Source organism: Acipenser ruthenus, chromosome 8, assembly GCF_902713425.1.
Source record: "Acipenser ruthenus chromosome 8, fAciRut3.2 maternal haplotype, whole genome shotgun sequence".
NCBI lineage: Eukaryota > Metazoa > Chordata > Actinopteri > Acipenseriformes > Acipenseridae > Acipenser > Acipenser ruthenus.
Genome location: NC_081196.1, coordinates 35,221,641 through 35,245,201, shown reverse-complemented (window position 1 = coordinate 35,245,201; position 23,561 = coordinate 35,221,641). Strand labels below are relative to the sequence as shown.

General features: G+C 37.4%; 1 protein-coding gene across 1 annotated transcript in view; it reads left to right on the top strand.

Annotated features, from left to right (window-relative positions):
* LOC117407358 (succinate--CoA ligase [ADP-forming] subunit beta, mitochondrial) overlaps positions 1 to 21,906 on the top strand; it is a 35,346-nt gene extending 13,440 nt beyond the window's left edge. The window contains exons 7-11 of the mRNA XM_034012314.3: positions 2,170 to 2,331; positions 3,809 to 3,951; positions 13,017 to 13,137; positions 18,940 to 19,028; positions 20,345 to 21,906. Of these exons, the coding sequence (XP_033868205.1) occupies positions 2,170 to 2,331; positions 3,809 to 3,951; positions 13,017 to 13,137; positions 18,940 to 19,028; positions 20,345 to 20,419 (590 nt within the window). The 3' untranslated portion in view covers positions 20,420 to 21,906. The remainder of the gene's footprint in view (positions 1 to 2,169; positions 2,332 to 3,808; positions 3,952 to 13,016; positions 13,138 to 18,939; positions 19,029 to 20,344) is intronic.
* Positions 21,907 to 23,561: the final 1,655 nt, after the last annotated feature.

Genomic DNA, 23,561 nt, shown 5'->3' with positions numbered 1-23,561 from the left:
AAGGAATTATGAACCCCCATCCCACGGAATCCCTAAAGGAACATGGTGTAAATTAAAAAGGAAGGTTACCATCTTGTGGGCTCGACATATTATCTGTGAATCCCCTCATTAATATCAGTGAAACCCTTTCTGCGAAATAATCCCATAATTCCAAAAATACAATTGAAATGTCTGTCACTTATCACATAATTATGACGGGTTATAATGGTTTATTATCTGGGGAGCCAGATAAATATTTAATATCTACCACAATTATAAATTCTCACTAGGACCTAATAGTAGAACCAAGTTCTACATACTACACCCTATTTTGCCCCAGTTTAAATACCAGGGTATCGCAGCTACATAATTTTATAGAGCAAGTTGATTTACTCAAAGAGAACATGGAAGAAGGACGTGAATATTCCACTGTAACATTTATTGCACAAGTCCTCAAACACCAAACAGCTATTCAGGGTTAGAAACCAATGCTCGCCTGAGGCGTATTAAAACTAATGAGGACTAGTTGATGTTTGTGTCTCAGTAGTCCTGTGGGCGAGTGCTTAAAAAAAGTGTACATATATACTGTCGCATTCATAGGCTTGTGTTTAAAAAATGCTGGAAAAGTCAATTTTCTAACGGGGTGTAGCAGTGGTGAACAAACATTCATAATGCTTGCAAAATAGTCACTCAGAACTGAAACCTCCCCTTGTCATGCCAATAACTGTGAAACGAGACTGCCAAATAAGGCACATCAAAAGCATAACAAGAATTACTTCACCCCATAAACATGTCTGTGATTTTAAATCTGAAAGGGCTTTTTAGACCAGCTCACGCCCTTGCAAAGCATGCACGGACGGTTCTACAGATAGGTCCATTGCTGAGACAGTGATGTGCTACGTGAAGTATGCAGTCAACGGTGTATACAATTTAAAAAAAAAAAAAAAAAAAAAAAAAAAATGTATAAGTGTTAATTTTTTAGGAAAACATAATTTAAGCCTGATATTTTATGGGCTGTTGTTGATTCCGACTCCAAACTAATTTATGTATCTGGAAACAGTTTCTTGGCTTTGTCATGACCATCTGAAAAATATTCAATAACATTTCCTGTGCTTGTCTTAATGTATTTTATACTGCAGAATTAAATACATAGATCATCAATATTCATTCATTTACAACACATGTGCATATCAAAAAGATTCAGTAATACACACAACATGCAGTTTACAAACCATCACGTTTTCTTTTTACCAGCAGTAAGTTATGTGCAAATATGTATGTAAACCAACATTTGCTAGTTTCCAGAAAACAGAAGTTAATAATGTTCCCTAAAGTGAATTTGTGAAGATAGACAAACTTGAACAATGACAGAGACCAAGCTATTAACACGTAGCTTGTGTAGCAGCAGTTTTTTTAAAGATAAGAAAGTGCATGGTTGCCTTAGCCAAAAGTCCTGCAGCAATCAATTGGTTAGCCATACCTGTGTGCTCTGTTACCCCAATCTAGTACAAGGATTAACCACAAACTCATGCTCCCGAGATAAGAAGTCATGCTCACAAGATATTCTCTTATGAGCACAAGATACTAAGCTTATTTTCTTTATTTTTAATTCACACCATGCCCCTTTAGAGGTTCCGTACCAATCCCTGAAGAGGAGAGAAAAAAAGCCTATGACTGTGTGGTCTGCTTTGAACCTTAAACAAACCCTAGCTGCTCCTTGCACCTCACTACCAGTGTTCTTTTTCGGGGTGGTTGGTCATATTGATCAATACCTTCAGATGAAATCCTCTGCAGCCATCATCTTCCTCTATCTCCTCCCTACTTTCTGACCACACATAATAATGATCAGTAGTTGTCTTCAGAAAGCAAATCTTGTGCTTTTACATCATTAGCTACCCGGTTAAGGTGCTCATGTTTAGGTGGCATGCTGTGTAGTTTAGCTCTTTTCCCTTGCGTTGTCTCATGACTACATGGTTTTTAATGGCTATGGGGGCGTTCCCCCTAGTGCAATAGAATGTATCTACTTACCCATTCTCAAACTGATTAACTATGCAGGTCATCAACTATGCCAGTCCAATATTTCCAACTAAAGTAGCGTGTTACCCCAGCCACTATATCTCCTTTATTAGACTGTACTTCCGCTGCATTCACATTATTGAGTCTGTGTTTTGTTTTTTGTTTGTGTTGCAGTGATGTGCATGGATGCCAAGTTAAACTTTGATTCCAACGCAGAGTATCGTCAGAAGAAAATCTTTGCCCTGCGTGACTGGAGCCAAGAAGACGAGCGAGACAGGCAGGCAGCCAAATCTGATCTCAACTACATTGGCCTGGATGGAGACATTGGTTGCCTAGGTATCAATTCTGCGTACCTGTCTAATCATTCGTATACACCATAAATTCCATTCCTAGAACAACACTCTGCAGACCTGACTGTTTGTTTACAGCAAGGTTTGTTAAAAACATACAAAGCGTGTGAATTACCGGTGGCAGTACCATGAAAAATAGGTCACCTGACCCAACAATTCACAGAATGTGAAAAAACAATAGCATTAAGAAAGTTTCATCAAAACCAGCAAAGCAGTTTAGGATAACATTAAAGAACTAAGCCAAAGAGGTGCAAGAACTGTGAAAAAGTAGGTCACTTTGATTGATGCCCTTGTGAACTGTGCTAAGTTATTTGTACACCAACTTTAATCTAAAATGGATGAGTGTGTCTCACGGTGTATCTAGAAATTAATGTTTGACATAAACTGCCAGGACACTTTATTGGGGCTTCTACCTAATATGGGGTTGGGCCATTGTTTTCCGTGATCGCAGTAATGTGACATAGACTCTTAAGATACTGGGAGTTGTCTCGAGAGATGTTAATCCATTCAGTCATTAACATTTCATGCAGTTGGTGTAGAGATGTAGGCAGAAGATATTGATGATGAATGTGTCTTTCAAGTTCATCCCAAACACATGCCAGGGATTGTGGTTGTCATTAACAATGCCAGAAGTCACTGATATGTTCCTTAAACCCTTTCGTCTTGAAATTGGCCATCGCCATCATGGTACAAGTGCAGCAATGTTGGGTGGACTTGACCCTCAAGATTCTTAAGTATCTACAGCATTGGTTTGACCCTCCAGTGTTATCATGGGACTCTGTTATATCAGGAGAACATGCCCCCCACCAGGGTGATGCCAAATCCAGTCTGATTGACAGATCCTAATAAAGTGGCCAGGCAGTGTACTTCCACACTTAGACATGCTTATCAAAGCAAGAGAAAATGTGCTAACGGTGAAACGTCTTCAAAGCACTGGAAAATCTTTCTTTTGAACCCTGATAAAAGCCATCTGAACAGCAGTGTTCTCAAGTGTAGAGCTGCTTGAAACAGTTATCGCTATTGATTTTTATATGGGTTACATTATTTTATTGTTTTAATAATTAACAAAAAATTACTCCTTGCCAATTTTATGGGCTTTTGTTCTGCTTTACTCTTCCAGGACAACTTATAAAAGATGAGTACATTTCTAAAGAATCTATATAATGTATACTAAGCCCCAATTACTGCTAATTAATGCATTAAGAAACCAAAACTTCAGTGCATTTGCATGGACAACATTATAACTATTAGACTTATTGAAATATTTTATATAAAAAAATGTATCCTTTCTGAAATGACAATGTAATACAGTACTTTGCATTTACTATCTTTCCAGTTCATCTTGTTTTGACTAACTTCACAGAAAAGCTTGTGGGTGTTTTGAGCTGAATTTGTGCAGCATGACTAACATCTTCCATGTATATCTATTTGGCAAATGAAAGTTTTGGAAAATTCTCTTGCAGTTAATGGGGCTGGCTTAGCAATGGCCACAATGGATATCATCAAACTTCATGGAGGGACTCCTGCCAATTTCTTGGATGTTGGAGGTGGTGCCACTGCTCAGCAAGTCACAGATGCATTTAAACTAATCACTTCGGACAAAAAGGTAAGTGAGATCTCCAAATGTGGCCGATTCCACTATAGTAAGTGCACCTTGCAGAGCTCTTTCAGCACAAAAAGAAAATCCTTCTATTACAAAGGTCTTTAATATGCAAATAAGCGAGTACAGTAATTCTGCTGTGGAACACCCAGGACCCTGCTTGGTTATCTGCTCTGCTTTCTTCATATTTTGAGAATTGAGATTTTGTTTTTTGCCGTGTCGAAGGCAGTCGCACAGAAACACAAAGAAAACTTCAAGGTTGCCTCTTGATGATAAAAAATTACTGTTTGTATTTAGATTATTGTGATTGTAGTTGCATTTTGCGTGGCCAGGGGAAACTTTCTTTTCATTTGTGTATTGCTGTCATCGCAGAAACACAAGTGTATTAGTTGCTTTGGCTCGAAACATTTAAACCTGATCGATTACACGCTTGTGTTATTCTGAAGCCTCTGTCTGTTCTATTTCAAAACCTGTGAGGCTGAAGTCAGCAAGTTGTTCAATTAAAAAAGAAATACCACTGTGACAAGCCTTGGGCATCGTTGGACTAAAACAGCGATCTAATTCATAAAAACCTAATTCAAGTGGGATCTGTTCTGCTAATAACTGCATACAAGTTCCTTTAGAAAAAAACAAAAACAAAAACGAAACAGCAAGATCTACAGTATTTTTCTTGCTGATTCTCATGTAACTTGCTTTCATATTATGGAGCACATCTCAGAAAAGGATGACATTTTATAATAGGCTCTTCAGCTCGCTAGCTTGTATTAACATGTGCAAACATTTGCAGTATTTTTAAAAAGAAATTTCGGAAGTACCAATTTTGTCCTTTTTTTTTATTATTATTATTTTTTATTTTTATTTTATTTTATTTATATAACCTGGAAAGCATGCAACTCATTTTAACGAGTGCCTAGAATGAGTTGGGTTGTAGCACATATATCCAGTCTGTGTGAAAACATGTTGGGGTGCTTAGAAAAAATGATATAGAAAGGACAAAATGAATACTGATCATAGAATATGTTTTATTCCTGTTTGGTGCAGATAACCGGAACAGGTTGCATTGAATAATCGCATAATGAAAATAATGTTTCCTCATTTATTCAGTAAGGTATGTTATTTAAGATAATTAGCAAACAAATACTCCCCCCCCCCTCAGTCCTCAGGGCATCTCATTTTCAAAGGAGGATCAATTTAAAATAACTGTGGCTTGATTGACTCTCAGTTTGAAAAATAATGCCTGTTTTTTTCACCTTGTTTGACACCTTTTCACATTTAAAGGGGGATTATTCAGAATGACTGTAGTAACCATGGATTCTAGGTGTCTTGAGAGCAGGGCAGTATGGTAATTCTGTCAGCTGAGAAACTGTATAGACTCTGTGTATGATTTAGAAGCCCATCATGGATACATTCCTGACAAAATTATGTTCAATTGCATCAAAGGTGTCAGTTTCACAGGATAATGATTATACTCTTTTTCCTTAAGGACTTTCCAGTCCACGATCTTCCGAATAAATAACCTTTAATGGCATCAACATACATGTCAACCCCTAAGTGTTCACACCAGTGAGACTCCTGCTGAAAAACCATGGGATTGATGAAAAACCTTAACCTAGACAGATCAAGATTTTTGCACATGACTGACAGCTATGCCACTGACCTAGACTTAAGGGTTATGCACATCAGGAGCAAAGCAAACAACATGAATACAGCATGAGGACATAAAATTAAAAAAAACACAGCTGTAGCTAGTCATGAAAACAAAATAGTCTGCTTTTGCCATTTTGTAGAGCCGAAATAAAATAAATAAAACAAAGAAATAGTCTGGGTACACCACACACTAAAAAAAATGACATTTAACAGTGAATGTTTATATGTGATCTGGTTTAACATGTAAATCATTCAAAAAGAATACATCTACACATTTTCAGTTTTAATACAATCTTCAGTTAGTGTGTGAATGTGTCGTCGTTTTCTTCTTCTTTTTCTTGTTCTTCATCAACATTATTAAAACAAAGAAGCGTCATTTTACAGAAATATGGAACCAGTGTGTGGCTCTCCCCGTCACTTTGACCAAAATTAAGGTGAAATAGAGAGAGAGACATACCATCAATTTCCAATTGTTCTCCTCTTTCTTACCACATGGTGTCATTATATTTTTCGACTTTAATAATTAAATTCTCATTGATGTCCATTTCTCTTATTTCTGTGGTAATTTCTGCGTGAACGAGACAGTGACAGTCTGACAGCCTCTCCTTCGACTCTGTCCGAGTAATGAAACATAGAAGGCTTGCGCAGACAAATCGTCAGTTTGAGACAACAAGGCAATTCTATCTTTGGAGTAAGGGGGGAGTTTGCATAGCAGCTGCAAGAATATAGAATGGTAATGTACACCTCTTCATGGTGACCCCATGAAGAGACCTCAATGGCTTACAGCAGCCCTGATCTGTTTAATCAGGATCCTGTTATTCCTGCTGCTCTGCTACACCATGCCCACCTGCTGATTAGGAGCTCACAGCTGGTAAACACACACACACACACACACTGCTCGTTCCCGCAATTAAACACAGCTGGCAGGCTACTACACACAGAGCGTCAGGTTCCCCATTAAAACCAATCCCACTATTTATTTCTACAGTCACAACACTTGTATTTACAATAAACAATCACAGAAGCCCCCTCCTTATGTGCATGGCCCCAGCCCTGCTACACGGACATATGCTACCTGGCCAATTTATTAAGACTTGTATCTGGGCCACTGCTTGCCCTGATCAGAGCCTTGACACGGTTTTGGAAGGTGTCTTGAGGCATGTTAATCCATTCAGTCATTAATATTTAATGCAATTGGTGCATGGAGCTGGGCAGAGGATCCTAATGATGAATGTACTGTTCAGGTTTATCCCAAACATGTTCAATTAGGGCATCCAGGGATTGTGGTGAAAGTGTCAGTTTTTTATTTGTTTTTATAGCCAGGAAAAACCTAAAGCCAAACGTTTAGTTGTGCTTAAAAACAATAGAACTGGAAGAAAATCATAAAGTAATTGTAACATAAATCCTTAAGCTATCTCGAGGCAAGTAAACATGTATTTGGATACCTTCTCAAGACACGCCTTTAGCCATGTATAAACAATACCTTACTGTAATGATGTAGGGTTTTACCACAATATCCTTCTATATCACCATCAAAACTACAATCATATCCAAGTGCAATCAAAAGTTAGACTTAAACATATGAATATATATTTTACAGTAATCAAGAATTATGGCTATAAATACGATTGATTCATTTGGCATATGATTTAAGGTTTAGACAGTATTCAACTTTGATTCAATTCAATGTTATCATATATCAGTTGAAAGTAAATACCTTCTTACAAAAATAAGAGTACCGTATTTGCTCGAGTAAAAGTCGACCTTGTGTAAAAGTGCCCCCCCCCATTGTGAGTGCGAGATTCGGGTATCATTTTTTTTTCCTAAACATATGTATTAGATATCCTGACTGCATTTGAGTGGCAGATTTGCAAAAATAACAATTTTATAAGCACGTCTACCTAGAACCGCCAGACGCGTAATTTTGACATGTAGTACAATACAATACATTTTTTTTTTCTGCATAGCCTACAATAGTCACAAATCTGTAAGACTGCCCTGGACATGAACTTGTCCCGTTTTTTTTTCTTTTTTTAATCAGATCCCTAATACTACAAGTTCTGCATCCATCATAACAATGCATTTATATGTTGTTTTCCCCTCTTCCTGAATTAAGAGCTATTCTGCTACCCATGATATTTTGCATGCCCCTTAAATTAGCGTAAGCACGCCTTATATCATACAATAGTCAGTTCTTGCTTTTTATTGGCTAGCTACACAGTAGCATCAGCCAATTAGCCTAACTGCGCACATGTTCAAGCGTTGCATTGCTTATTATAACTGTACTTTGCATCGTTGAGTAGAAAACTTAGTGGAATTTTTCGAGGATTTATGTGTACAGAAATACAATGGGGGGAGAAACCAACGACGAAACGTCTGATACATCCCAACCACCAAAAAAGAAGTGTAAGCGGTTTACGTCTTACAGTCAAGAATGTGGAAAAAAAGAGAAACCTTCAGAGTGGTTAAGGCCTACCCAAAGAGATCCCTATTCAGCGACCTGTGTTTTATGCCTGGCAAAAATCTTAGTGAAAGCGTCACTTGAGAATCACGAAAAGACCCAAAAACACCAAAAGAATGTGCAGTCAAAATGCAAAAATCAGGCAATTGCTACCTTTATGATAAAGAAGGATTCTGCAGAAGAGGACAGAGTTGCGGTGCCAGAATTAGCATGGTTAATTCTGGTTGGCATTCTGCGACTGGATGACGGAAGTAATATACAATGGACTGGCATAGAAGCACTGATGGACAAGCTACATCTGAGCATTGATGAAGACAAGCTCTATGGAGAGTTTACTGTACTTAGATGTAATCACAACCATACCTCAAGATCTGACACCAGACAAAAAATGGGTTTATTTTTTTCGCAAGGAAGCTCAAGCAACTGAATTACTGAAGATTGTTTCTTTTGTTTTCTCAGTTCCTGTCAGTAATGCATTTGCAGAACGTGTCTTTAGTCACATGGAAGATGTCAGATAAAAGGAACAGGTTGTCGGTTGCTGTGGTCAAGTCAGAACTTGAAGTCCTTTTTAAACTTTGGAAAATTAACATGCACTGAATTAAAAACATTTATCGAAGAACATAAAGACCTTTGTGCTGCAAAAAGAAATGACAAATACAAGTGGAAACAGGGTGAGTAGGCAAATTCATGCACATCATATTACTAAATTGCACATTTATTTAGCATATGGTGTTTTTAACCTGATTTTAACATTTTAATAAAAACTAGCTTTTGCTGCTTATTGACAGAAGTAATTTCAGAGACAGTATTATTAATAATTACCCTGTAACTCCTCACAATACTCCTTCCTTTACTTCCCAAAAAGCTTAATCACATTATCAAGCATGTAGTGCTACAGCTAATGGCAGATAATATTTTTTTCATAACTAAAAGACCCTACATTTAGTAAGCTGTATATACTGTAGATATATGATATAGCATAGCATAAAAAAGCCATTATCAAAGAAGCATACAGTACTGTGCAAAAGTTTTAGGCAGGTGTAAAAAATGCTGTAAAGTAAGAATGCTTTCAAAAATAGACATGTTAATAGTTTATATTTATCAATAAACAAAATGCAAAGTGAGTGAACAGAAGAAAAATCTACATCAAATCAATATTTGGTGTGACCACCCTTTGCCTTGTCCTGCTTTTTTATAAGTCGGTAGGCAACCCTACCTATAACCCACCCCCACATCCTTCCTAGCCCACACGGAAGTATGTATTTCAATGGAATGTGGGGGGTGGTGTGGTCTGGCTGCAATTCAATGAAACTGCGTCTGTGTTTTACGTGCCAGCTCCTGGATGTAAACAAACCTGGTATTCATTTTTTCTTATGTATAGACAATGTCACAGAATCGTTTTCACCAAATCTTGAGATGTTTGCGTTTTTGATTTGAAAAAAATTAGAAGCATTTGCTCTGGCAACAAGGAGGTACTGCAGTTTTGCAGAGAAGCACTCTGCTGCAGGGCCACACAATAGAAAAGGTAACTATTATTTATTATTATTATTATTATTATTATTATTATTCCCCTCCGTAGCGTTCATGCTGCCGCCAGTCATCACAGTCAGTAAATATAAGCTTTTACCAGACTTGTAGGACTCGAGTCCGACTCAAGTCGCATTTTTTGTGACTCGGACTCGAGTCACGGCTGCAAAAGACTCGGACTCGACCTTGTGTGACTTGGACTCGGACTTGAGCATTTGGGCTCCGTGACTCAAGTAATATTACAGTTACTAGGAAACCTGTGCGCAATAAAAACCCACCCAACAAAACATTATCCAATTGCTGGTTAGCCCTGGTGTCTTTGCAGCCAATCATAGTAAGAATAAGATATTGGAAACGAGTTAGGTTGCAGCGTAAACACACCCCCACACAAATCCAACTGGTTGTAAACACACACCCACACAAACCCAACTGCAACCATTGCAGACCAAATTTATTTGTTTCCCTCTTTTGCATTAAATTTTATGAGAAATAAATAATGTCAGCATGGTAATTATTTCTCTTTACTACTTTAAACCATGTTCTAAGTTTTGTTAAGCACTGTTGAAATACATTTCTAAAGCTGCATTCTTGAAAAATACGTAATTTACCAGGTTCCTATGATTTAATGAGTCCATATAGTTCACCACTGACTCTCCCTTTCCTGTACCAAGAGGTATTTCTTATATGTAAGATCACTTATTATAGAAACCTTGGATTTCAAAACCCCCTAACATCACCCTCTGCATGGTACTGCAAACGAGCAAGGGTTACCAAGATTAATTACCTTCTTTTTGACAAGCCTACTATATTCTTGACACAGACTGGTACCATTCTGCTTTGACTAAAGTTTTTACTTTGTTAATTTTTGCACTATATTCTCTTAGTTCCAATTTCTTATAAACTTTCTGCTAATACACTTAAAAAATCACAAACCACTATTTCCTTTAATTCAATTCTAAATGCCCCAACACTTTTTGCTATTTTTATAGAGTTTGCTCTCCTTTGCTTCACTGGTTCGGAATGCCAAAGAGACTTTATGTTTATTTTAGAGATCCTACCTCTTGATAAGAAAGAGGCTCCAAGCTTTCAGCATGCTAGCATGATTTTCCAGTAATTAATCTTCTACACAGATTCCATCCAATTCCACTAATAACATTGTTACTGGTTACCAAGAATATTTTAAACAATAATACAATAGATTAATAACAGGGTATATTATATTATTGTAAACTAACAAAGAATATAGCATAATACATTTATAAGTAGGGTACTTCAGCAATTTTAGATTCTCCAATTTATGTCCAGCAAATCAGCCCTGCTCCAGCAGGATTCAACTTCTCTCTCTGGTTTAGCGCTGAGTGGTTCTGTGAAGGCCACGACAGGACGAGATAGCCATCTTTTCACATCACAGGTATGAGGGACAATAGCCTTCACTTGATACCTGCAAAATATCTGGACACGGTCTTTGAATTCCAGTTTACCCAAATGTGCCCATCTTACAGTATGATCAGTTTCACACCCCATTATCTGGATCAATATTCAGGTGCGAGAATGACACACTTTCGGGGCCATCACATTGAAATAGCATTTGACAATGTTTAACCATATGGCTACAAGCAGGGCAGGGTTTGGGCCCTATCATTGATAACTCACCCCTACATTTTATCAGAGACTTGCTTCTACTCCCTCTATTCAGAGTCATTCTTTCACCAGCAACAATAGTACTGGATTGATAGCTATTTTCTTGATGCATTTCACGCTGCTCACAAAGGGTAACCTTAAGAGGGATTCCCTTCATCCACAACCCAGGTGTAGGCCAGAACTCACTATTTTTCATATCACTAGGTTTCCAGTCTATTCCTTCATCAATATCATCAGTGGGTAAATTCATAGTAACTGCATCTGGACCCAATGAGGATCCTGACATCAAGCTATAGAGGCATTCCATGCAAAAGGGTCTAATTTCTTATAGCACAGGAAGTACAAACAAAAGCTGCTTGTGACAGGAGTATTACTCAGTTTTTGACCAAATCTCTTATGGAATTCACTTTCGGAAACACTAGAGTCTCGCAATAACTTTACATGGCCCTGTTATCAGTTTCAAGATACAAGGTGTAAACAAAAATCTGTTTGAAGTTCCATACTTAGTTCTGATAACAATCTAAATGTGCTTAACAAAGTCAGGCCTAGCCAATCTTCATAGCAGGGGATTTAGCTTAACAAATTTGTCTGGGATGAGTTTATCCAGATCTCTTGTCAGTCTTGGAAATTAAAGATTCAATAGGTATATTTTCATTTAAGCAGAGTGATGTCATGTGGTAGAGTTCAATATGAATGCGTGGATGTTTTAAGTCAATACATGCAATGGAACAAGGCTAGGATTTTAATCAAAGGAAAAAGGGATAACAGCCTATGCTTTGGATCTAGAAGTTAGAGGGGGCATAGTTAAAATATTTGGAAAAATATTAAGAATATGGCATGTTTGGTTCTGTGGGGTATTATTCTGTGATGTCATATTGGGTTATTTTTCACCTTTGCATTGTCCTCACAACCAACGTAAGGAATACACAAGCATTCTGGTCCACAAAGCAACACTTTCTGTGTGAAGGGTAGAGATACTTTCAAGTATTGACACATCCTTGCAGATGATATAGAGGTTTAAAAAAATGTTACTATAGGGTTAGGCGAACGTCTGTGTGTGAATATTGGTACGAACAAACAGACTGAAAGCTGAGGTCTATTTACATGATATGCGTGTCTGTATAACCCGTACTCTGATGCTCCCAGTCCAAGACATCTGTTATATACTGTTTTATTGGTAATATGCAAGGTGAAATCTAGCTCTGCTTCTGTTGGTAGAGCAATTTTCAGCAGATGAGGGCTGAAAAAGAAAAAACGGTGTGGAGATGGGGGCCTTAAATATTAATCTAATAATGTTCTCATAAACAGGATTCTTGAGTCCTCTTCCCTGTAGGTATTCTTCAAGTGTATCTTGCATTCAGGGCAGCAGGGTGAAATGCTTGTGACAAATGTACTCCTCAGGGTCCTGAAAAATCTGAGATTGATACGGCGTGATCTAGAAACCAATGATTCTGTTGAAGTGAAACTATTCACCGTTCCAAATTCAGTGTGCCCTTATTAATGTAAAGTTATATATTCCAAGCCTTCCGACAGTGAAAACTGCTTTTTCCAAAGATCCCAGAAGAACTGTAGTTATATATTTTTGTATTGATGTGAATTGTTCTGGTATCTACTAGAGGCAAAAGAAATATCCGGAACATCTATGTGTGTATAAAACTGTATGTTTACAGCATTTAATTGTATATGGAAAAATAAGTAATAAATAGCTTTAATATATTACCTTGCATTTTATTTGTCTTACTTCTCTACTATCCAAATAAATGCTCAAGTCTAATGCTGCTATTGTCTGCAACAGGTGCTGGCCATATTGGTGAATATCTTTGGAGGTATCATGCGCTGTGATGTTATTGCACAAGGTATTATTATGGCAGTTACGGATCTGGACCTGAAGATTCCTATTGTGGTCAGATTACAAGGTTTGTATTCTTTTCTTTGCTAACAATCATCAGTATTGTATTTATAATTGGTTTAGCAGTTACATGAAAGTGTTACAGGAAACGTGTATAGCCATTATAACCAGCTCCTTACCTTCTGTCTTCTGCATTGCACAAACCCCTGTACATTTTCAGCCTGTTTTCAACGGGAGAATTCTACAGGTTTAGTAGTGTAGATTGCATTATCATGATCTCTGACAAGAAGAGATTATTTTAGCTGAACGTCACTTTCAAATATAAGCTTCTTCTGCATCTCTTACATTTTTAAATGATCAACATTCTGACCTTTGAGCTGCCGTGTGACCTTTTGATATTTGTTGTCAGGTGTTGAAATTCTGATCCCCCCCCCCCATCCCATTACTGGTTCATTGAATTTCATCCCCCAATTAATCCTAACCTTTCAAACCTACTTTTCATAATGACCTTTATGAAGGGCACTCTTATATTATGATCCTTGAGATTTAGACGTCTTCAGAGGAAGCTCCCTTTTCAGATAAAATTGAATAATTTGCAGGAGGGATGTTGCTTTGGTAAACCCTGCTTGTCAACAGAACAGTAACACACAAACAGTTGCACACAGCAGGGCTGACTAGGGAGAAACTCAAACCAGCGATCCCCTACAGCACACTTAGCGCAAGCAGTCAGGTAGGCAAGGCGTTGGGATCAGATGCAGCACAGAATGTCAGATGAGCCGTTTCTGGAGGCTGCTGATTTTTTTTTTGTTTTGTTTGTTTCTCTTTTTTTTAAGTGATAAAAAGGAACAGTGAAATGAGATGGAAACCCGGGGTCTTGTCAAGTCTGTCGGATCTCTGAATTAAACGTTCTAGTGAAGCATTGTGTGTTTTTTTTTCCTTCGCTCTGGGCTTTCTATCTCAAACCGATGATGACTCAGACTGATTCAACCCATATTAGACCCCTGTTGGGCCTATGAAAGCACCTGCCCACTGCAGAGAAACATGCAGAGAAACATGCAGAGAAGCTTAAGTTTTAATATGTAATGTGACTATTACAAACCAGAGCAAGAGATTGACAATTTATACTCTTCTGCTTTGCACTGTTCTTTCTTAATAAACCAAGCAACTACTTGTTTTTCTCTTTGAATTTACAATGAGTTAACCTTATAAGAAAATTGTATATTTTACCAAATGCTGTCGGCAAGCTAATGGATTTATGCAGGTAGAAACTAGTTTAGTGAATAGAGGAAATATATCACAAAGTAGGATTGAAAAATAAAAATATCACAATTCTCTTATGTCAACACATTAATTGAGACAGTGGCGTGGATTACATGCAGTTTAAAAACTCCAAATTCTCTCTGTTTTCGTGAGAGTGTGACGTAGCGCACATATCAAGCACATTCCTCACGCTACAGGAAGTGCACTACCAAAACATGGCACTGCTAAAGAGAGGACTGGAATGCAGTAGAAGTAAAGATGGTACCAAGCAATTCTTTATTAACAACTGAGATCTGCTGAAAGTAGCCCTGGCAAGATTCTTTGACCAAACTGAAACAGTAACAATAGTAACAAGGCAGCTTGCAAAACATAGAAAGATATTTTTTTACTCTTTACACTGTTAATTTCATGTTTGGTGACTGGGTAGCTGAATGCTTTTAAGCTTAGTCTTTTCAGTCCCTTAGCAGATAAGATGCGATTCATGTTACACTAGTCTTAATTAGCATCTACCATGGGTACATATTAAGAACAAAAAAATTGAGAGATCAAGTTTGTATCCCGAAATGTATTAAATTAGCATAGCTGGGAATTCGTGCCAGTGGTCTATATTGCTGTGGGCTACCGACATCAGCACCAGGCTTTAGCGACCATGTATAGAGTTGAAGTAAAAGCTCTTAAACTTAAAATTTGTCTTATTTCACAAGAACAAAAACATGAAAAAGAAGAAAAAAACTGTTGGTTCCACAAATTTGTTCAAAATGACAAATATGGGGCTCAATATCAGCTTGCTGCAGACTTACAGACTGAACTTGTATGGGCTACTGGTATTACTATTATTATAAGAACATTGTGTAGTGGGAAATGTGGGTGAGTAGGGTAGCCTATTGTTGATTTACTACCATTATTTTGAAAATCTAATCTACTAAACATTTGTACTGGATATTCTTATTTTTTTATATCATTAACCTAAAGTGCTGGAATTTAGCTCCATTTAGCACTACGATAAGGAACAGAATTGCTGAAGCTACCCTTCTGTAGGAAACCTTGTATAAATTATATATGTACTGTAAACCGGGCTTGCTCTCCACGGTTCGTTTGCTCCTTTAATGAGAGACCCAGACAAAGGAACTTGAGATTTTAGGCGCTTATGCACTATTTTTAATAAACAAAATAAACAAAACCAAAACATAACACTGTTTTCGGAGTGCTGACTACACACAGGAACACCCTGACTATACTCCGGACAGCTAAGCTGTTTACCGGCTACAAAATAAAACACAAAAACACCTTTTTTTTAAACAATTAACTTAAAGGCTTCACACAATACCTTTTTTCTCTTCAGACTGAGCACACTTTCAATCGGGCTCTGTAACAGGGCGAGCAGCCCTGTACATTGTTTATTTTATTTTAGAACGAGGGTTCCCCCTCCGCGCTTGTGTTATTTTGTATTTGTTTATTTTGATGAATTATTATATTTATGTCGGCGAGCGCCGTATGTGTTATTGTTTTGTATTTTGACGGTGTAGCCGTTTGTTTATTTTATACTGTTTAGTAATGTGGATGGGAAACCCCATCCACATGGTACATAATTAAAACTTGTGCAGAAGGTGGCCATCTCCCGAATTAATTAGGTGATTTAATTTGTTGCTAATCGGGAGATGGTCACCTGTTATAAAGAGCCTGCGGCTCTCTAGTTCAGGGTGGGTGTTGTAGAATCGGAGAGAGCGAGAGTGATCGGGTGAAAACGAAACTAAATTATAGCATACAGGAACAGTGACAGCGACTGCCCAGCCTGACCTGTATGGTTTATTTATTATTTATTGTGGATTTTGTGTTCGTGATTTGTTTTTGTTTACCCTTTTGTTTTGCTCGGTGAGCACAGTGTTTATTTTTGTTTAAATATTTATTTTTGTTTGCTTTAAATAAAACGGCGCCCGCGCCACTGCACCGTACCTTTTGTTTTTGTTGTGCCTTCTTTTGGTCTGACGTCACCACTCGTCCATCCCTGTCACAGGCTCCTTCACACAGCAGCCTCGAGCAGACTGCTTGCTCTCTAGAAATACTCTAATGGCTCTAATTTACAATGGCAGCCAAGTGCAGGTGAGAATTAAACAATACATAATAATTTTAAACAATAACAAAAACAATTAAACAAATACACGTTTCTGGCAGGGAGGATATTAACTCCCTCCCTACCTTGTTACAGTACATGTATAATATGTATATAAATATATATGCAGTCCGAAAGTATGTATCAAATAATGCATGGATAGTGCAAAGCGCTCTCTTATGGAATGCTGGTATTTTTATTTATTTGGTATTTGTGTAACGCCATGTCTGGGTATTTATTTAGTTTCCCTTGCTTTTTGTGTTACATTTTTTTGGTGGCCAGATGAGGCAGGCTGCACTTGCGGCTCTTCAACACAACATAAAAACTTCTTGTAAAGCCAGTTTAAGAGCTGCACGATATCATTCATTCGTGCAAGGCCAAATTTGGAAAACTGAAAAACACATTCAAATCTATCCTCCCGTATTTTATTATAAATACAGTAATTTGCATATTCTTGTTGCATATACCATGCCTTTCTTACACACTATTTTATTTTTCTCTGTCAGCTTTTTGCTAAGATGCAGCCACTGTTCTCTCCCACATCAGAGGGTGGACTGAATTAAAGTAATTGACACCTGACACCATTCCCCGACATCTCTTTAGAAACCAGTCTGTTTAGAGAGAGGGTAGCAGTGGCGCTGATACTTTTTAGACAGAAGCACGATCATCGCAAATAATTTCAGTACAAAAATGAATAAAGTCTGAGAAATTTATTGATAATATCACATTAACAGGTTATTGTCCCAATCCTACCACCAAACTGCAAAAGAAACTTTTCAGTGCTGCTGTTGGGTTCGGAAGTACTTTTTGCAAAAATGTTGACTGCTCTCAAGCAGTGTGGCAGGGTACACCCCGCCCTTGTGTGTATGTTGGTTTATTTTGTTTATTTTGTATTGTTGTTGTTTTATGATTTGAATGTATGTATGTATTTGTGCACAGATGGTTTAGGTTGGCAGGGAAGGACTGATTGCCTTCCCTGCCAAAGTACTTCACACGCAGACTGTGCCTGGTCTTGTTTGAATGATTTAACAAGCAACCGAGTTAAGGCACAGCTGCATAAAAGAGACAGAAACCTCTCCGTCTTGGTTGGGTGTTAAGGGAGTAAGAACGAGATGTGAGTGACTATACAAACAAAGATAACTACAGTTGCTACTCATGCTGGATTTCGACCAGCACGGTACTTTGTTTTGTGTGTCTGTTTCTTTTGGCTATCGTGCCTTTTGTTTTGTGTTGTGTTGTTTTGTACAAACCTTTGTATTATAATTAAAATACCCATACCAGTGCTTCGTCCCCGCACTACTGTGTCTATTTCCTGGTCTGCCGTCACCCATAAGCCATCGTTGCCACAAGCAGATAGTTTGAAAAATATATAAAAATGTCACTGAAAGCGCAGAAAGGGTTTCAGAACAGGGTTTCAAAGCAAGTGTTGAATGAGATAAAACCTTGGCTGGTACTGAGGGGGTTTATTTAATTTTATTTTCAGTCTTTTAAGTGCAGCTCTTCCATTCAGCCTATTCATTAAAAATACTGTTCAGACAAGGCTTTCATTCTGTTAGACTGCATTTCCACAGACCATTAGTTACCCTTTGCTGTTGGACCTTTTAGTTTTTCACACAAATGACTCATACCTAACATTAGTCCTAGAAGGGTGCTCTTTCTCCCACGGCCTGCCTTACAGGGGTAATAATAATCAAAGCTTTCAAATCCATTTTCTTACCTTATCATTTTGCTAGTGTCTTGCATACTTTATTTTTACCCGGACTAGGATGAAGCCAACTTATACTACCACTGCATGTTTCATTCCTGGGCAGCAGGTATAGGGTCCCCACTCGCTCTGTGGGCAAGAGGGGAACCTAATACATGTTGCGCAGGAAGTTCATGTGTATAGTGTGGTGGTAGGATCTGTGGCAACATGAAAATAAAAGAAGAAAACTTCAGCTAAATATTAAAGAACTTCACAATGTTGTGGTAATAATCAATTATGCTCCATTATACCCTTCTGGGTATGCGAGGCAGGGGGACTTTAATACATTTTTTTCCTACTACAATATTGAAGGGTGTGATACCCAAGACAAACAAGAATATACTTTTTTTGAAACACACATTCTCCCCCCACCCCACCACCCCCCCACCCCCTCCCAAGGCTGAAAATTCAAAATGAGTCTGAAGAAGTTAAAGTTGATCTCCATGGTCTACATCCCCTGTATGCACTTAGTAAAGACATTCTTTAGCACTGGTCAGATTGTCAGAATCGAGGGATATAATCACACTTGTATTTTACCTTTAACTACTCATTCTGTTGTTCAGATGATCTGCTTAGTTGCTTTAGTAGTGTTTTCATTTCAAAAGAGAAGTTATCCTTTAGTTCTGGATTTGAAGTAAAATAAACTGGGGAGAATACATTATTAGCACAATTTTCTGAAGATAGACATTTACACCAGTTAATGTTACAAAACTAGAAATAAATAACTTCATGGATTTCATACTTTCATTTTCCAGGAACACGAGTTGATGATGCAAAAGCTCTGATTGCTGCCAGTAGCCTCAAGATCCTGGCCTGTGATGACTTGGATGAAGCTGCAAAAATGGTAAGTCATTTGAAAAGTACTCTTTAGCATTTAGTCTTGTGATTGGTCTTTTACATAACTTACATTAACATAGCAGGATGTCACAGGCAAGTAAATCGTTTACATGTCATCCCAAAGATAAACACTCTTTCAGTATTACATTACTTTAGATAATGCTGATTACAACAAGGCAGTAACCAAGCGTTTTATTTTTTAATTTTCACGGATGAGGCTTCTGTGAAGGCACAAAAGGATCAATCTAATCATAGAAACTTTAAAATGAAAAACAGTGCATTGATTTATGGAAGAGATGGGAGATAAAGATAAATGGAGGATCAACAACCCAATAGAGAGACCACACATTTTATTAAAATCTCCACAATTCATATTCATGAATTGACATGATTATGACATCTAATACTGTGTCAATACTTCAATACTTATCGGATCATGCACCAGTGATGATATGGTTGTCACCATGTTTTAACAGACAAAAAACTAAAAGGAAGAAGTTTAGTTTTTGATAAATATTTCCTTACATTTATTGCGAAGGGGATACAAATCTGCATAAATACAAATAACCCTTTAGAAACTCATCCAGATGTGTTTTGGGAAGCAATGGAATCATATTTAAGAGGAAGAAAAATGTTACTGCTATAAGACTATGAATGCCAGATGGCAGAATATCATTCAAGACATTCTACTTAAACTTGTACTCATCGCAAGGCAGATGTCATAAAAAAGTATATATATTTTTTTTTTTAAAGATCTAGATATACAAACCCTTACTAATGATAGAGTCCTTGGACAAACATTGAAAAGGAGCAAGCTTAATTATAAGTGATAATAATAAGAATTTACATTACAAAACTTGGTTATTGCACCTTTACCTCATTCAGTGCTCAGGGGTGATACCAATTAAGTGGTGTGTCCAAACTGACTCAAGAATGCTCTGGTTGTGCCTCATGGTGACTTGCAGCCCTGCAGCTCGCTTTGCTTTAATGGCAGTATTGTTAGCTGCTTTGTCTTGCTTTGGGAGCCTCACTGACATCTACCATCTTCCTGAATCATACACCTGCCTCCACTGTGGCTGGTAAGTGTCGGCAAGCCCTCGAACATGCACACACCCACTCCAGCTTTATCATCTGCCAGGGTAAGCAGGTGCCAGCAATATTAAAATACCTTCCAGGTACAAAATGATTTATTTATGTTGGAAGGGATGGGCCTCCAGGTTTGAAATCACTTGAAATCCGTGATTAACTCGCAGAAGCATCTTACATAAAGTGGAATCTTACTTGTGTGCTCTGTTTAAATCTGTCCCTCCTTTCCATGTCTAGGTTGTCAAGCTTTCAGAAATCGTATCGCTAGCAAAAGAAGCTCAAGTGGATGTGAAATTCCAGCTGCCAATCTAATAAAGAAGAGCTGTGGTTCTGAAGTTTATTCTTCACAATACTGTTGGTTTATTTTTTGTTTGCATTTGTTTGGTGGCATGAGCTCAACTTTTATTAACAGGACCTGTGCAAAAACATGCAGACTTCTAGTAAAAACACGTGATGTATTGCTCTAGTATCCCTGCAGGATGTATTTCCCTTTAGTTAACCTTCGCTTAAAAGAACCACCTGCCTCTCTTTTGCTGTAAACCTTGATTTACCCATATCGATGGAATGAGAAGATATTTATTAAAGTGCACTATGTTCAATCTTCTTATTCTGTCGATTTTCGAGGTTCTCCCTTTCGTTACACCACCCTATACCAGTCTACTCCTGTGCTAGAAACTTTCAAACTCATTCACCACAGAGAATCATGCTCAAATCAATGCTTCTGACACTTAGTGAAATAGCTCTGAATATTTTCTTGACAATGGACTGAAAAGTGCGCTTTGTAATACAAAGTGAACAGTGATCTTTTTCCTTAAAGATCATTAATATGACTTCCACCTGAACAAAGGCTTGCTGTAATGTTGATTGTCCTTGTGTTTGATTTAAAGACTTTGCTGGATTTAAGGATGTGACTCAGTTCAGAATTGATACAGTTGGAATAATTTCATTCTGGATGCACATGCAGGTGTGGTTAGGAATTCTTCAATAGAAAATGGGATTTTCATAACCTTTTTGTGTGTGCTGTTGATTTCCAAAGAACTATGTGTTCACTTATACCCTGGATGGAAAAACCACTGTAAATTCAGGAGTATCCAGGTTTAATGGGGAAACACTTGGGGTGTGCCGATTACTCATAATTTCTAAATAACTGCTAATTAAATGGAATCAAACATGTCGGTTACTCAACACAAAACAATGCAGGCCCTTTCTTTCCCTCTAACACAATTATTATCAATCAATAATAAGCTGTTTGATATAGAACCTGTTATAATCAAACTAACTAAAACTCAGTTATATTTTAGAAGCGATTGTCTTACCTGCAGAAGTTAATTGCCATTGATTGGTACTCAATTGCAAAGGGTAGAGAAGGGCAGCTTTTCTTGTTTTGATTTATTGTGTTTTGATTTATTTAATACCTGCTGACAAATTCTTCTTGAAGGCAATTACTCAGAAAATGAGTATCCGCACACACCAGGTAAACACTGATTACAATTTGCTGCTAGATCTCCATGCTTTAGAACACGACGTTTAGCTCTTGAAAGTCAGTGATCGTTTTATTGTCGGTAAATGGATTGAAAATAGTCATTTAATGAACTGCAGCTGCATTCTCATATTCACCAAACTATAGAAAACACTGTTATCCTATCAATGTTTTGCTGTTATTTCCCTTGTAAATAAGGAGACCTTGCTGTAAAATATTTAAACTTATGGTTAAAGACTCTTAGTTGAAGGACATTCACACGTTGAAAATAGAATGCAATGACATTTTAATTCTTTAAATAAATTGTGTTGGTGTTAAAGTGATGTGTGATTTTTTTTTTTTTTTTTTAAACTAGATTAGGATATGGAATGAACTGAACTATGTACTGATGCACAAAAGAAACACAACACTCAGGTCTAATGGATTTAATCAAATGTTTAAGCATAGGTATCAAACAAAAGAAAACGTGAACAAAAATACAGATCAAAGAATCATAAGTTTTCAGTATGAAAACATTACAAAAATGGCTATTTATACAGATTCTTAATCAACTCATTTTGGCAATTTTAACAATACTACTCAAACAATCAACAAACCTATCTGCTCACTATTTAAAATGTATGTGCCCAATGAGCTATTGATGTAAAATGTAGACTGGTTTAATTCGTACTACATTAGTCAACAAAAGTAATGTTAGTCAAAAGATGCACAATATAACAATTACCAGATATTTTTAATATTATCCAAGTATGCTCTGTGCTTCAGATGTACATAAATAGATACATCTGGAGAGCTAGCGTTGGACTGTGCAGCTGTGATCTAGCTAACGGCGAGGTTCCTGGGGATACACAGAACAAGTTGTGCCAGAGGGGCTTGGTGAATAGAACAAGCATGTGTCTGGACTAGGAGATGGAAATGTGCCATAGGAGATTTCAGTTGTCTGACTCCTGTCAATCTTCAATGAAGAAGTCTGGATCCTGATCATACTGAATGGTTAACCCGAGTAAGGCCTATATCCAAAATGGTCCCTTTTGTAGTTTAACAGTGCTTGCATTACCACAATTCAGAAACAGGCATCACTTTCCTGTTTGAACAATTACAACAGAAAAACATGAATAAGGAATAGTGGAAGAAAACTGCAATAAAAAACAAACAAACATACAGGTAGCTGTGGTCCCTCCAATAGCATAACAAACCGCATTTTAATGATATAAAGGTGGATGTTAATACTGTCACCCTAAGATTTATAAACCTGATTTTTTCCATGGGCCTTCACCTTGTACGTCAGTAAGCTGAATAAGTGGGTGAATCCCCAACTGGATTAAGATGTGACACAGCAGTAGTATTTTGATCCGCCACTGTCTAGATCATTAAAATAGACCCTGCAGTCTGCTGACATGATGTAAAAACAAAATTGTGCCTCAGTTGAGAATCACCCTTTTGAATAGTTGTTAGCTTTTGTTTCTTTCCAGATTCCCACAGATCATTTTAGCAGTAATCCCAATCCAATGCAATACAAAAATTAATCTTATTAAATGGTTTTCATTGGAAACATTACAAAAAGCAGGTATATGAAACAGATTTGAATGTTTCAAATTCAAATTGTCTGTTTGATATGTTGGTTCACAGTCAATAGAATGGAAGCATGTCCAATGATGGAAGCAAAGCTTCTAAATGTTCTGCAGAGGTTCAAAGGGTAAGAGCAGGCCTGGACAAATATATGATTTGAAACCCTGTATCTAGTCTGCATTGCTTGTGTCTTTTCCAATAAAATTGCATAGTCTTGAGTTATAGAAACTAACACCCTGCCCCACAGGATTTTGATCCCGTAAGTATCGGTCTGGATGCTATGGGGTTGGTCATTTTTTTCGTTTTATGAAGCTTCAGACTATATATATATATATATATATATATATATATATATATATATATATTCATTCACATATCCAGATCGACAATATAAACAGTCGGGTA